Source organism: Solanum verrucosum, unplaced genomic scaffold, assembly GCF_900185275.1.
Source record: "Solanum verrucosum unplaced genomic scaffold, falcon-dt-bn FXZP01000088.1, whole genome shotgun sequence".
Classification (NCBI taxonomy): Eukaryota; Viridiplantae; Streptophyta; class Magnoliopsida; order Solanales; family Solanaceae; genus Solanum; species Solanum verrucosum.
In genome coordinates, this window is record NW_026020077.1 from 640644 (window position 1) to 655862 (window position 15219).

Genomic DNA, 15219 nt, shown 5'->3' on the forward strand with positions numbered 1-15219 from the left:
ATTAGCCCTAATTCTTTCGTTGGACGATTGTTGTTTAGTTTTCTTAATTCCTAATATTTATAAGTGGGTGCAGAAACTCTTAGCTAGTGTATTATCTTTGTATGTTTCAGCTCAATATAGCCTGCTTGAATGAAAAAGATGCACACACTTTGTCCTCTTTTTTATAGAACAAGTAGCTAGTATCAATATGAGCCATTCAATGTATACTCCGAGTCAATGTCTGTGCTTTGAATTGAGGAGTGGTAAGTGCCTAATCTTCAAGAAAATATTAGAATATAACTACGATTATATCTGTTCCAACAAGGGCTGCATCAAATATATGACAGGGGTGATAGATATAGCACCTGGGCTAACTCAACCTCAAATGCTAGCTTGTAAGGGTAACATTTCCCAAGTCCATATAAGGAGACCAAAGGATCCATCCCCACCGATGTGAGAAAGGAAGACCAAGCAAGGGGTATTTTATTCGGAATGAGAAATATAGCAACTCCAGTATATCCTATTCTGAATCAGTGAACTTACAGAGAAAAGATGGGGGAGTTGACTCAAATGGAACAGTTCTACTGTTAGTCAGCCCAACTCTTGATTAAGTAAAAGATTAGTTGATATGTCCTTACCTTGCACCAGAAGGTTGTGACTTTTTCAAGAGCTGAATAATTCTAATGCATATTATAAAGAAAAGATTAGGTGGATCAAGCACCAAATTCGTTGTTCTTATGTCATGTATGTATTGGTGCTCTAAGCTGTGATGGTGATGGCTTAAAATTTACAAAAAAAAAAAAGAAGAAAAAACTATGCACTCCAATACCAAAACAACATTTACGAGAGGTATCGTCTTTTGCTTCTTGACATTTTCCAACATTTTCCAAAATGGAAGTTTTCACAACGAGTTTTAATTTCCACACCTTTCTGGCTATCTGTGCTGTGTTTCTTGTGTTTCTATTCTCATTTTCTCTCCAACATGCTGCATCAGCTGCTTTTCTTGGCAATGAAACTGATAAACTTGCCTTGCTTGCATTCAAGACCCAAATAACCGAGGATCCATCAAGAGTTTTTGTCTCTTGGAATGATTCTGTTCATTTCTGTCAGTGGACTGGAGTAAAATGTGGCCTGAGACACGTAAGAGTCATCCGTTTGAATCTCAAAGGGCTGAGGCTGGCAGGTATGATCTCAGATCATCTTGGAAATCTCTCTTTTCTCAATTCTCTTGACCTTGCAGAAAATGCCTTCCATGAAAAAATTCCTCAACAACTCAGCAGGCTGCCAAGGCTTCAATACTTGAATTTGAGTTTTAACTATCTAACAGGAGAGATTCTAGTTAATCTATCACATTGTGTTAAACTCAAGAGCCTTGTCCTGGACCACAACACTCTAGTGGGAAAGATTCCTTACCAAGTTGGATCTTTAACGAAGTTAGTGAAATTGTATCTCGAAAATAACAACCTGACAGGAAACATTCCAGGTTCTATTGGAAATCTTACATCTTTAGAGGAGCTGTATTTATCGTACAACAATCTAGAGGGAGAAGTGCCAGCTTCTTTAGCTCGATTGACCAAGTTGAGGCTTCTTAGACTGTTTGCAAATAGCTTATCCGGGGAGTTCCCTCCTCCGTTGTACAATTTGTCATCCCTGGAACTAATATCACTTTCCCTTAACAACTTCTCTGGTAATCTCAGATCCGATTTTGGCAACTGCTTCCCTAAACTTCAAATACTTTTCTTGGCGAAATGTCAATTCATTGGTCCCATACCATCCTCTTTGGCCAATGCTTCAAAGTTGCGAGAGCTTGATTTTCCTTTAAACAATTTCACTGGAAATATACCTAAGGGTTTTGGTAACTTGCGGAATTTGTTGTGGCTCAATGTTTGGAGTAACCATCTTGGATACGGTAAGCATGATGACCTTGACTTTGTAAATTCTCTTACCAACTGCAGCAGCCTACAAATGCTCCATTTTGGAAGCAATCAGTTTGGAGGTACATTGCCCCATTCAGTAGGCAACCTTTCTAGTCAGTTACAACGCCTACTCTTCTCCGGAAATAGAATTGGTGGAAACATACCAAGAGAGATCTCAAACCTGGTGAATTTGAATCTACTCGACATTGGTTCTAACAATTTTATAGGTAGTATTCCAGATTCTATTGGAAGACTTACAAACTTGGGAGCTCTCATCTTGATTAACAATCTCTTGACAGGGGTCATCCCTTTTTCAATAGGAAACCTCACTGGACTCGTCTATCTTTTCTTGGGACTTAACAGGTTAGAGGGTAACATACCTTCAACATTGGGAAACTGTAACCAACTGCTAAGATTGGACATTGCTGAAAACAACGTGACTGGATCTATACCACAACAACTTTTTGCTCTCTCATCCCTCACAGATATTTTTGCATCTAATAACTCTTTGACTGGTCCATTACCAGTGGATATTGGTAACTGGAATCATCTTACTTATCTTGATTTTTCTTACAACAATATTTCGGGTATGATTCCACTAACTCTTGGAAAATGCTTGACCTTGAGGGAGATCTATATGAAGGGAAACTCCCTCCAAGGAACCATTCCCAATTTAGAAGATTTGCCGGATCTCCAATCCTTGGATCTTTCCCTAAACAACCTATCAGGGCCAATCCCTCACTTCATTGCAAATCTTACTTCCTTACACTACTTGAACTTATCTTTTAACAATCTAGAGGGTGAGGTTCCTGTCACCGGAATATTTTCAAATTTGAGTGCAGTTGTATTAAGCAGAAACTCCAAGCTTTGTGGTGGGATTCAAGAGCTTCATTTACAACCTTGTATTTATCAAAAGACACGGAAGAAGCATGTGCTTTCCCTCAAGTTTATTTTGATAATTGTTTTGGCTGCTTCATTTTCAATCCTGGCCTTGTTAGTAGTTTTCCTTTGTTGGAGAAGAAATTTGAACAATCAACCAGCACCAGAAGATAGATCTAAATCTGCGCATTTCTACCCCAATATTTCGTATGAAGAGCTCCGCACTGCAACAGGTGGATTTTCTTCTGAAAATCTTATTGGCTCTGGCAGTTTTGGAACTGTTTATAAGGGAACTTTTCCCTCCAATGGAACGGTCGTTGCTGTGAAGGTACTCAAACTCCAGCTTGAAGGTGCTTCAAAAAGCTTCTTAGCAGAATGCCAAGCATTGAGAAACACAAGGCACCGGAACCTTGTCAAGGTCATCAGTGTATGCTCAAGTTCTGATTTCAAGGGAAATGACTTTAAAGCTTTAGTCTTTCAGTTCATGCCAAAAGGGAACTTGGACGAATGGCTACATCCAGAAAAGGAGATGCATGAGAAGAGTAGCTTGACCACACTTCAGAGAATGAATATCATAATAGATGTGGCCTCTGCACTTCATTATCTTCACCATGAATGCCAAACACCCATGATTCACTCTGATATAAAACCACAGAACATTCTTCTTGATGAAGATCTAACTGCTCATTTGGGTGATTTTGGTTTGGTGAGACTCGTTCCTGAATTCAGTAATGAATCGGATCTACATCAGTTTAGCTCACTTGGAGTTCTGGGAACCATTGGCTATGCAGCTCCAGGTAATTTTTATATATAAACAAAAACTATGAATATACCATATGGTTTCTCGTAACATTAGTGGTTTATTTATAGGCTGATCAATTTGCTTGTTGCAGAATACGGCATGGGTAGTAAGGTCTCCGTTGTAGGAGATATGTACAGTTTTGGGATCCTAATATTGGAGATATTCACTGGAAGAAGACCCACGGACTCTTTGTTCCAAGCAAGCTCTACCCTCCACCACTTTGTAGAAACAGCATTGCCAGAGAAAGTTATGGAGATTCTAGACAAAACAGCTTTTCATGATGAGATAAGTAAAGAAACCTGTGGCGAAGAATACTGGGGCAGTATCAAGAAAGAACAGATGGAATGCTTGATTGGCATACTTGAGATCGGTGTTGCATGTTCAGCTGAATCCCCAAGAGACAGATTGACCATGACACAAGTTTACAGTAAGTTGACACTAATAAGAGAAAAATTCCTAAAAGGGGAGATTGAGGCCGCAGGCTACAAGTGAAAGCATTGGATTTAATCTAAAATGGTTTAAATTCTGTCTACTTGGTAAGAATGCTTACATTCTGTCTATTTGGTAAGCATTAGATTTGATGTAAAACTTGAAATCGCTGTAGTATTTTCATCATGCAGAAGAAGTAAGGTAGTATCAGATTTCTTGTTACTTAATGGATTTAGTTTAGATAATAATTCTTAACTTCTACATTAGGGATTAAAGAATCGGATAATAAACTACCGAAAGGTAGACACAACTTATCCAGGAGACTGAAGATTAGTGAACTGACTAATGTTGTACAGAATATTCTCGTTCACGGTAACAGTTACGTAGAAGTTGGATTCAAAAAACAACGGTTGGAAACTGAAACGACATATCCTTTCATAAAAGAATGAAACACACACCTTTTGGTAAAAGTAACGGTAGAAGTTGGTTATAAATAGGACTCTTTATTTACACAAACTTCCAACATAAGAGAGGAGAAGAAAATATGGATAATAATGAAAAACGTGATGTCGATGCCCTTAGGGAGAAAATCTCCCGCATGCCCTTGAAGGAAGTTGTTCAATATAAACTTCTATCAAAGGAAGTTAGAGATATGATTTCTCATGATGCTGAATTTGCCCAAATTTTGTTCAAACGTCATAAAGACACTTCTACCCAACTCATCTACACTGTATATGATGGGTGGTCAGTACGAAATAGTTTCTACAAGATCTCCTTAAACCTAATCACTCAATCTGTGTCGACTTTACCCGAAGAAATTGAGATTCTGGCCTCATGTAATGGTCTCATTCTCATTGATTTTGAAAGAGTTAGGCGTTACTGTGTTTTCAATCCCATGACCGGAGAGCACCAATTGATAGCATACCCAAATGCTTCGCCAAATAATATAGAAAGCATAGGGCTAGCGGTTGAGTACCCGAAGGCAGATCACTACAAATTGGTAACCATCAATAAGTTGGAGGAAAATCCCAACTTGTTCTACAAGTTTCACCTACTTTCATCAGAGCAACCTGGCTTGTGGCGTGAAATCCAACTGAGGACCAATTCTTTCGTATCATTATGTGTTGGTGGTTCACATGTTTATTGGGGCGATTCTCTGTATTGGCTCAGAAAAGACGGTAGTGTTCTAGCTTTTGATACTAAGAGAGAAGAGGCTACACTAATTGACCGTCCTGAGTTTCTTGATCGCGATTATGGTAAAATTTTCAGTGGTCAGGATATATGGATAGGGAGGGCGAAAGGTTTACTTACCCTTGTATGCATTTTCAGAATGCACATAGTCATTGCTACTTTTGACAGTGCAAACAGATGTTGGATGGTTCCCCGCACTTTGGACAACTTCGTTTTAAATCAGCAAGGCAGTTTTAAAGGCTGTCCAGTCTGGATCGACAGCAAGCAAGTGTCTTTTCTGGTACAGAATCCCCAGACACGGCATTATGATCTATACGAGTATGATACTAATACCAATGTGTACCAAAATGCTGCAGTGTTGCACAGAATCAATAGTCGCATGCATTGCTTCCATCCAACGTTGGCTTCTGTCCATAGCACACCCGACAATGATGTACTGATTGATGATCAGGAGCATATTGCTGAAAATTTGAATGACATTAAACTATTTATCATCGAAGGTACCAGTTAGTTTCTGTTCAATTTTGAATTTTAGTTCGTGTGATGTCCTAATTGAGACTTATGGTACCGATTCCTTTCAAATTTATGTTTAAAAACATGTCAACTGAGCCAATGGACATTTTCATAGAAATATTGTGAGCCTTCCCTTTGACTTTGGTGGCGTTTTCTAATTTGTAGGTCTGCTTTTATACTTGAAACAAATCTAAATAAATTCTAATTCTTCTCAAATTTTGTATATAACTTTGTCCAGGTATTCCCAGAGAAGAAGAAGAAGAAGAAGATGAGGAAGAAGAAGAAGAAGAATTTGAAGATGAAGAAGGAGAAGGAGAATTTGAACATGAAGAAGTAGCATTTGAAGGAGAAGAATTTGGAGGAGGAGAAGAAGCAGCAGGAGGAGGAGGAGAAGAGGATTGAGGGCATAGTTAAATATTGTAATAGACGTTGTTTCTATATGCATTTTGAATAAAAACACTTTTTTTTCTGCACATTTCAAGTGATGATATCCAATAAATAAAAGTTTTAGCATCGACAGGGAAATTTGGCAATCTTCCATTCAAGATTTGCTTTACAAAATGAGGACAATGACTCGGAAATAACTTCCCTATTAAAATTTTTTGAGCAAGTGTTAAAAAGAATAAATGTAAATTTTTCAGGGAGGGAAGGAGTAAAAGGAAGAATGACAAGGAGGAAATGTACACCAAACTGCTTTATCAATCAATTAGTTGAGCAATGACATACTACAAATCTACTGCAACTTAAATGCAAACAAGCTGCTCTGCAGCAATCATTGACACCACTCTACTTCAGAAAATATTTCAATACAAGTGTATGCACTCGCTACATGTTTTAGACTTAACCATCACCCTCCCTTTTAATACTCCAGTAATGCATCAAATTCTCGTATATGCTGCAAGTAGGTTGAGGAACCATAAGTATGTATCCACTTTGAGCAACTCCAACAGAATGTCCCTGAAAAAGAGGATAAATTATCACATGCTCGCAGAGAAGCGCACTCATAGAGTCTTCACAGCGCATCTAAGGGTCAGGATAGTTTGTTCCCCCTTCTATTTGTAAGTGAATTTTTTTTCTTTATAAGAATAGAAGTGCAAGCTGGTCTGGATAGTTTGTTCCCCCTTCTATTTGTAAGTGAGTTTTATCAATGCATTTTTTTTTATAAGAATAGAAGTGCAAGGTTACAAACCTTGAACCAAATAGATCATACACCTACAACCCTTTCGCAGACAGAGTTCAAGTCAGAAGCTTTCTTGATACTGCACCCAGAAAAAAAAAAACAATCATGTTCTCCACCAAAAGAAGCCATGCAAATTAACAATCATGTTCTCCACCAAAAGGAGCCATGCAAATTAACATTCTCCAAAAGTTTATGCAACCATATACTCTTTAACGATAAAAAGTTATTCAAGTGAACAATATCCAATGTTTATTGGTTTATTGGTTTATGGTCCTCAACAATCCTCGACAATAATGATAGATGCTAGAAGCTAATGATAGCTTAAATGACAATCAAGAAGTGTTAAAATTCCAAGCGAATCGTTAAAATTACTTAAGAATATTTTTAATGACTTTGTCATTGTTGAAAGTCATTATATCAAAATTGATTAGGAATCTCAAAGAGTAGGGGACTTCTCTTGTTTCATCTCAAACTCCATATAAGGAGCCCTCTTTTACGTTGTTAACCTACCAATCAACAAAATCTTATCTCTCGTTTCTCTCTTCACAGAGAAAATAACTAAAAGGTTTGTGCAAAACAGATGCCAGGAAACAGCAGCAGATGTGCTGGTACCAAGCCATTTGAGCAACTATCAATGCAACAATATTGACCCTGCCTTCTAAAAACCAAATTTCAAAAATATAATATGGATAAAGAATTTAAAGGAGAAGAGTCTCCAAAGCCCATGAAATCACCTAAATATCAGTGGAAAATTAGATTCTGTGGAGAAAATCCCTTTGGAGACTGAACCTGTGACCCTCTAAAACAGAAAAAAATAATCCTACCACACCATGCTCCTAATATCAGAACAAAATTCAGTACAATGTTTTACACAATAGATACCTGTACACAAGGTCTCCAGTAGGAGCAGACTTCTTACATAGCCAATCTGGAACTAGCCTTTCAAGAAGTTCTATCTGCCCTTCCACATCAGCTACATGGAAACAAAATACATTTAACTCTATCATAAAGTAAATGAAAATGAGTCTGCAAGAATTAGAAAAGAATGGATACAGCTTTTGACCATACTGTTCTCGTCAATATCAAAGTCATTCACTATGATCTTGTGAACAAGTTCCACTTTAGTCATTGATCGACAGCCAACAGACTGAAAAATGCGGTGAATTAGACGAACAAGATCAGATAAACTGAAGGATTCTTGCCGGGCTGCAGTTAAATGACTTGGATAAATCTTCTCTTCCTTGCTAAAGGAGCAACTCTTTTCTTGAACCTACCCAGAAGATTCACAATTAATTTCATGGTAAACATATCAATAAAGCAAGCGAAAAATGTTGAGGCAACATTTTCACTTTCCTTTTCACCTTTGAATATATGCTAAGTAGGCATAAAGCAACTCAATCATACACCTGAATGATGGCAATCCCATTTAACCACGAGTGTCTAAGAGTGTCTAAGATGAATGAAAAACTTCTGTATATATGATTGGATTTTTTTCTGTAGAGAACCATGTGTGGGTTCTTCACTTTAGAATACCACTTAAACATCAGGGAAACTTCCCCGAATATCAACATATTATCATTGTATGAAAACTGATGTATCATCCACCATTTAATAGTGTTCTCACTTTCTTGTCACAAGGCAATAGTGTTTTCACTTGTTATATTCTATTACTTATCTCTGGCTGTTCTTGTATGTGACTTTTTTGAGCCATCACATATTGTTTGCGGGGAGAGGGTAATTTATTGATCCAGTACCAGGGACTTGATTCTGCCTAAAATTATTATTTAAAAAGATTCCACCTAAACACTAAACCTTACCCTTCTTTTACTTTGCACAAAAGTATTAACTCAATGTTTTGACCATTAAATCACACCCTTAGATGCGCAACAAGACACTTCTACTAATACCAAATAGCCAACCAGGAAATAGATGCCCAAATTAGCATATTACTTAGATGCTTATACAAAAGAGAGCGAAAGGAAATATCTTGACAGCAAAAACTGGCTACAGTATTAAAGAAAAAAAATATCTTAAACTAGTCAAAGATAGTGTATGTCACCATTTCAAGACTAAATGACTGAAGAGAAACACGAGTAATCCCTGGGTAAGCTATTGAGTGCGCACATTGATATCAGAAGATTCTTTGTGGCTTTTCTAAATGTAAGAAAATCTAAGAACTTTCCCAGGTAATAAATAGTACCTCATTAGGGCATATATCAGCATTAACATGATCTTCCCTTGACATAGTCTTCCTTTCTATGTTAAGGTCATGATGTTGTTCTAGACTTCCAGAAATCAAATCTGAAAACATCTCTTCGCCAGCCAATGTGGAAAAATCCAATGACCTTTTGACAGTTAAATTCAGAACAACAGAATCTTGGTCTGTCATTTTCTTGTGCTTGTCTTCGGTAATTGGAACCGATCTCTTAGGTGTCGGTTGAGCAGGTGTTTCAAGCATTATTTCACTCTCAGGCAGAATCTTCATAGGAGTTCTTTCATTTCCAACCAAACTACAACCAGGTATAGGTTGGCACTCTTCAACATTGTTCAGGTTGATGGAAGATTTGGATGACTCAGGAGATGTCATTTTAGAGTCAAGTTCCCGATTCAATGTACACTCAGACTCACAAGGTGAGCATGTGGACAAAGGTACTGAGAACTGATCTATTTTTGCTTCTGCAAAAGCCGTTTGCCGAGAAAAGCGTGGACTGAAGGATGGACAGAGATGGGATGATGATAATGATTTGGATTCATGAGAACTTGATAAATCCAAAGGCAAGTCTGCATTGCTAGCGAGGCATCTTTGGTTAAACGGGTCAGGAAGTACGGCCTCAGGGATGTCACAATCCTGCTTACATTAGAAAATGAAAATCTCAGAGTATATATATGATGGAATCAACTTAGTTGCACAAATAAAGATGCATGATCTGTGTCTTGACCTCCAAATAGTGTGATATCACTCATTCTAAGCTTCAAAAACCAATTTAAAGAGCAAATTATTTCAAGAAAGCGTTATAGCAAGACCAAAACCTAATGCACAGAATTATAATACACTGTTCAGGATTAAGACAACTTATATCCATCCAAATAAAGAAATCCTTTGCAATAGCTCCTCATAAAATACCTAATAAATCAGCAACTGAAGTTATGTGATATTGCGAGAAATATTTTTGATCAATTAGCTTTATCTGGTTATGAAACAGCAATTTTTTCATGCACTAGAGGAGATAAAGTTTATGCACACGTGGAAAAATAAGAAAAATAAGGAGGGTATTCTTCAATTAGATGTAACGGTTTACTGAAGCACCAGATTCCACATATCCAATTCCTAATCGCGTCAAGACTAATTTGAAGAATTCTTCCGGAAACAGTCAAATACCGAAACTTTAAGGGTCATTACCTGAGCATGTTTGCGGAGAAAATTCATAAGCCTGGATGCAAAAAGACTGTTGAGGGTCATAAACTTCGAGTGTTCTTGGTGATCTTCCACAACATCAAAATGCAAGGTAATATTAACATCTGGCTTCATACACATGGTCCTCGCATCATGTACAAGTAGTTTATCTATCTGAATGGCTTCAGGAACTATGTACTTTATCTGTGCGAGATGCTTGTGTGTGAATTTTCTGACAAAAGGACGTAGAGGAATATAAACTTAATTGTTGAAATATGTTCCAACTATCGATTGAGAATGATAATGATACCAATATACTCGTGTATAATACATTTTATGGATGCAATTAGTGGACAGTAGATTTACTAATGAATTGAAACTGATAGCATTAGCAACCTCATAAAATCCACATCAACACTACGCCCTCAGTTCTAGGCAAATTTGAACCCACTTTACCACCCTTCCAAACCTCAGTTTCATAAAATTCATAAATTCACATGTTTCCAACAAAAGCAGGACTAAGTATCACAAAAGAAAGTCATAATAATTCACTCCCTACAACTTATAATATAAGGGAAAATCTGTGTAACAACTAACAAGCCAAACAGATCTCCGTGACCCACCAATGCTTACCAGTGAGCTAGTTGGTCTTGGTAATAGAACAAACATGCATCCCAATCACATGGCTCAGTCAACAAACAACTATAATATACATAATGCTCTAGTTCCTTTGAAAATCACAATTTCTGCAGATTAAAAGCAAGCAACTCCCAAGCTCTTCTTTTCAGTAAATGATGCTATTTGCAACACCAAAGATTTACTATTATTCCACAGCAACGCATATTATGTGTCTCACTAATACTACTATTTGAGGGATGAATCAGAAAATATTCTTTAGACTAATGAAAGTTCAATGAACGGATTTAGGTGGCATTTGTTTCCAAAAAGTGTTAAAGTGTTTTTTTTTTCAACCACGTTATTAGAGAATGATGTTTGGTGAAACAAAATTCACCTGGTTTTGAAACAAATGACATTTAATAGCTTCAATTTGTTATAAAAAAAAAAAAACTCGATGCTTCAAGGCTTTGATACAAACATGGATAATTCTAAAAGAAGAGATATGTACAAGAGCTTGAAGAAGGTAATATCATTCATGTAAATGATAACATGTTTTTTTTAAAAACCGAGAAATCCGTCCGTGACCCGCCCTTTGGACCAATCACAGCCTTCTAAACTCGGTGGATAATGGGATAAATGATAACATGTTTTACTAGCTTCAGGACACATTTTGTTTTGATTTTCTCAAGAATGATAACCAGAAAGAGAGCTGCCACCATCAAGAAATATTTACAGAGGTAAGACCAATCATCAATTACCACATGCAGGAAAGAGATTTCGAGAATAGAACAGATATAAAAGGAAATTCATTCTGATAAGATAGTCAAAAAAAAATAGTAATGAGAAGATGAGGTTGGAAACCGCTCAGCTACCTTCCTGTCAGTACTTCAACCTGACTGGACACGTTCTGAAAAGTAGGTGACTGTTTTCGTAGATTGAGCAACCTCAGCGAGCAAAGAATGCGATCAAAGAACTCTGACAAGTTTCTGTATCTGAAGATCAATACATACTCACTGTTAGAGTTAGAAAACATTATATGGATAAACTTGTAATCTAGTTTAAGGAGGAGCGGACTTTTCAGGAAGCTCAGCAATATCTATTTCATGGGTAATGTGTGATTGCTCATTCTTTTTCGCTGGTGTCAAAGATGAAAATTCTGTTGCAACTCCAGTGTCCCCCCTCTTCTGCAAGGGTAAAGGAGATAGAACACTTGACTTCTCTGTCTGATTTTTTACATCCAGAACTCCTTCTTCAGCAATTACGGCGTCTGTTTTCTCCATGTTTTAATATAAAGAACAGTACAAACCTGGAAGAAGAAATCTCATGTTAGAAGCACCTTTACATTAGGTTAAAAATAATTCAAAAAAATCATATGAGAGCCTACTGCCTTAATCTAATGCAAGGACATTGAACAACGCATTCACAACATGTAAAAGTGGACGCATCCACTAAACTGAAATGAGAACAGCATAAAACTAATAGAAACATTCAGTAAAACAACCATTTAAGTGTTTTTTACATAATGAAGTTGATTGTCCAGAGACCAACTCATGCAGTCAAATAAAAAGCCTACTGATGACAAATTTCCTTTGGAGAACTATCTACCTGAAGCTGATAGGCTCCTACACATGAACAGAGTAAAGCATAATCAAGACACAATTCACTTTAAAAGAAATGAAAAGAAAACAGCAAACACAAACTTAGTTAGGAAGACAAAGAGTAGCTTTGAGCTACAATTTCACAAAATTGCGATTACAACCAAAATCCCACGCCATTCTAGGGGAGTAGGTTCAATGTAAGCTTTCTCTTTTATATTCTACTAGCACAACGACTTACTATGTTAACCATATTGACGACACAAAATTAAAACTCATAAAAAGGAAAATAGGTCCCTAGTATGAACAGCTACAGTGAAACCAAAAGTTATAATCCTTTCATTTCGAAACATTACATCTTTGGTACTGCTAGCTTGAGCATTACAGTACGTGCATACATAAATTACTCTTCAGTACAGTAATTCACAGTTAATTCCATCAATTTTCTTAATCCGTCTTCTCAACACTTACTTGACAATTACTCCCAGCGAAAGGAATATAACCAACTGATCTTCAAATTCGTAAGTAAAACATGGTTGCCATGAACGGTATTACCCAGTAATGACAAAAGTATAATTTAACCTAAAATGGTCCGAGTAAGTTTAAGAAGTAAAAAAATGGAGAAACCATCACCTTCAAATCTACGTTCAGGAATATGAATCAGCTCTTTCAGCTATCGAATTTGCAGATCACAAAAAGCGATGAGAAGAATCAGCCAATCAATTGGAAACCCTAATCGAAGTTATTATTTTCCGTTGTGAGAGGAGGGAAAGAGCTGATGGATCTTCATTCAAAAATCTACTCGTTATAAAACTTTGGGCCCAGAAAACGTTACAGTTCTGGCCAGTTGGGCCTTCCCCTGCGCAGGATGTTATCTTAATTTAAGAAGTTTTACCAAAAAAATACCGCGACGCTGATTTATTATACTTGTTCAATTATTTACAAGTTTTTTCAAGCGATTGTAACTTGTTACTCTCTCTATTCTAATTTATATGAGTTAGTTTATTTGGCGGAATGAAGATTAAGAAAGTAAGAAAGACTTTTGAATTTTGTGGTCTAAAATGAGTGATAAATATTTCATATTTGTGTGGCTAGAGCCTAGAAATTACTTCATAGATAAATGAACATTTTTAAAGTTAAATTGTACTAAATATAAAAATATTTCATTTGTTTTCTAATTGACTAAAAATGAAAGTACGTCAGGTAAATTGTGACAGATGGAGTACTATTTTTATCAAAAGGAGATGTAACAAATTACTGTAAGAAAACAAGCCAAAAAAGCTTGACCAAAATTATTTCAACTTAAAGATGTAAGGGAAAAGGGTCTGATCGAAATTGTTGTTACGATACGAACTTTATGAAGGACCCTTTACCTCTGCACTATTTAATAGTGTATTTAAAAGGTATATATGTGCCTACGTGGATAATTTATTATTTATAATTATGCAATATTTATGATGTCCACGTGAGCATATATATACATTTAAAATACACTATTAAATAGTGTAGGGGGTAAAAGGTCTTTTCCAAAATTTGGTATCGTTACTGTAATTTCGATCAAAGTTCAAATATATTTCAGACTCTTTTCCCAAGATGTAAGCTCCTCATTTATCAATTTGATGAAAGTTTAACTCATCCAAATTTTACTCAACAATCATTAAACACCCCTACATGGAGCAAACAAAGTAAAATGATAATTACTGAAACACCCTTTTCTTTTCTAACAAACTTATGTAAAAAAAAGGAATTATAAACAAAAAACGTCAATTCCTGAAGAATTCCCCAAACGCCACATACATGAGAAAATGGAAAATAGAAAAAATATTTTTTTTTCCCATTTTCTTGCCATCTTTATCCAAATTGCTATCATCAATAAATAGGCTCACCCAAGAATGGGAAAGAACCAATATAAGTTTTGTTTTTGCTTCTTTTAGATAATAGTTTGATTGTTATGTTATCTGTAGCCATTTATTATAGAGTTATTATATTTATATGCACCTTCTCTCTAAAATATGAGTTATAATATCAAAAACAACATCGAGTATCCAGTAGTTCAATAAGAGGCGGACCCACATGCATGATGTCATGTAAGAGTGTACGTTAATCTAATAATTTTTTTAAAAAATTAGTATATATATATATATATATATATACTAATTGTGCACTCTCGTAATTAAAGTTCATTTGAATGCACCGGTTAAAATCATCATTTTATCTCGCAACACTGCAAGTTTGAGCTCAGACGAAGGGCTATGTTTAAAATTTTACTCCCTCTGTCCAACAATATTTGTTCATTATTGACTTTGCAAACTTCTTAAGAAACTATAAATAGAAGGGTAAATTTACAATATTATCCTTTGAATATAATAAATACAATGTATTGAAAAATGTAATAGGAAAAACAATTAATAACAAGAATAAATTAGAAACTAAGTGTAAATTATCTATTAACTTCATAAGATGGACAAATATCATTGGACATCTCAAAATAGTATGGTGGACAACTATTATTAGATGGAAATAATATTTCCTTTAAAAATAATGGTGTCCCCTTGTCTTCAAATCTTGAGTTTGGCTCTGAGTTCAATTTAATTGCCAAACAATCAATTGTGATTATACAACAAAATAGGGATTTAAACATTCTTTCTGGGAAATGAAGAGATTCTTAACAAAGATTTTAATGGATTCTATATGACATGAATTTTAACAAATGAAAATAATAA

At 35.9% G+C, this 15219-nt stretch overlaps 4 protein-coding genes across 4 annotated transcripts in view; 2 read left to right on the forward strand and 2 right to left on the reverse strand.

The window, feature by feature from the left end:
- Positions 1-4454, forward strand: part of LOC125824018 (putative receptor-like protein kinase At3g47110) — a 4610-nt gene extending 156 nt beyond the window's left edge. Inside the window, 6 exon segments of the mRNA XM_049503375.1 lie at positions 327-432; positions 806-848; positions 850-1576; positions 1751-3571; positions 3668-4003; positions 4273-4454. Coding sequence (XP_049359332.1) covers positions 327-432; positions 806-848; positions 850-1576; positions 1751-3571; positions 3668-4003; positions 4273-4454 — 3215 coding nt within the window.
- A 95-nt stretch (positions 4455-4549) lies between these two features.
- LOC125824019 (putative F-box/kelch-repeat protein At1g20790) lies at positions 4550-6111 on the forward strand. The gene is made up of 2 exons (XM_049503376.1): positions 4550-5696; positions 5948-6111. The coding sequence occupies exons 1-2, from the start codon at positions 4550-4552 to the stop codon at positions 6109-6111; spliced, it is 1311 nt and encodes a 436-aa protein (XP_049359333.1).
- Positions 6112-6912: 801 nt separating this feature from the next.
- On the reverse strand, positions 6913-13318 carry LOC125824112 (CDT1-like protein a, chloroplastic). The gene is made up of 8 exons (XM_049503470.1): positions 13130-13318; positions 11976-12207; positions 11774-11893; positions 10290-10515; positions 9090-9737; positions 7958-8159; positions 7772-7862; positions 6913-6968 (listed from the first exon to the last, which is right to left on the reverse strand). The coding sequence occupies exons 2-8, from the start codon at positions 12179-12181 to the stop codon at positions 6914-6916; spliced, it is 1548 nt and encodes a 515-aa protein (XP_049359427.1). The 5' UTR covers positions 12182-12207; positions 13130-13318; the 3' UTR covers position 6913.
- Positions 13319-13743: 425 nt separating this feature from the next.
- LOC125824126 (uncharacterized) overlaps positions 13744-15219 on the reverse strand; it is a 34296-nt gene continuing 32820 nt past the window's right edge. The window contains exon 7 of the mRNA XM_049503486.1: positions 13744-13753. The gene's annotated coding sequence lies outside the window, so the exon portion shown is untranslated. The remainder of the gene's footprint in view (positions 13754-15219) is intronic.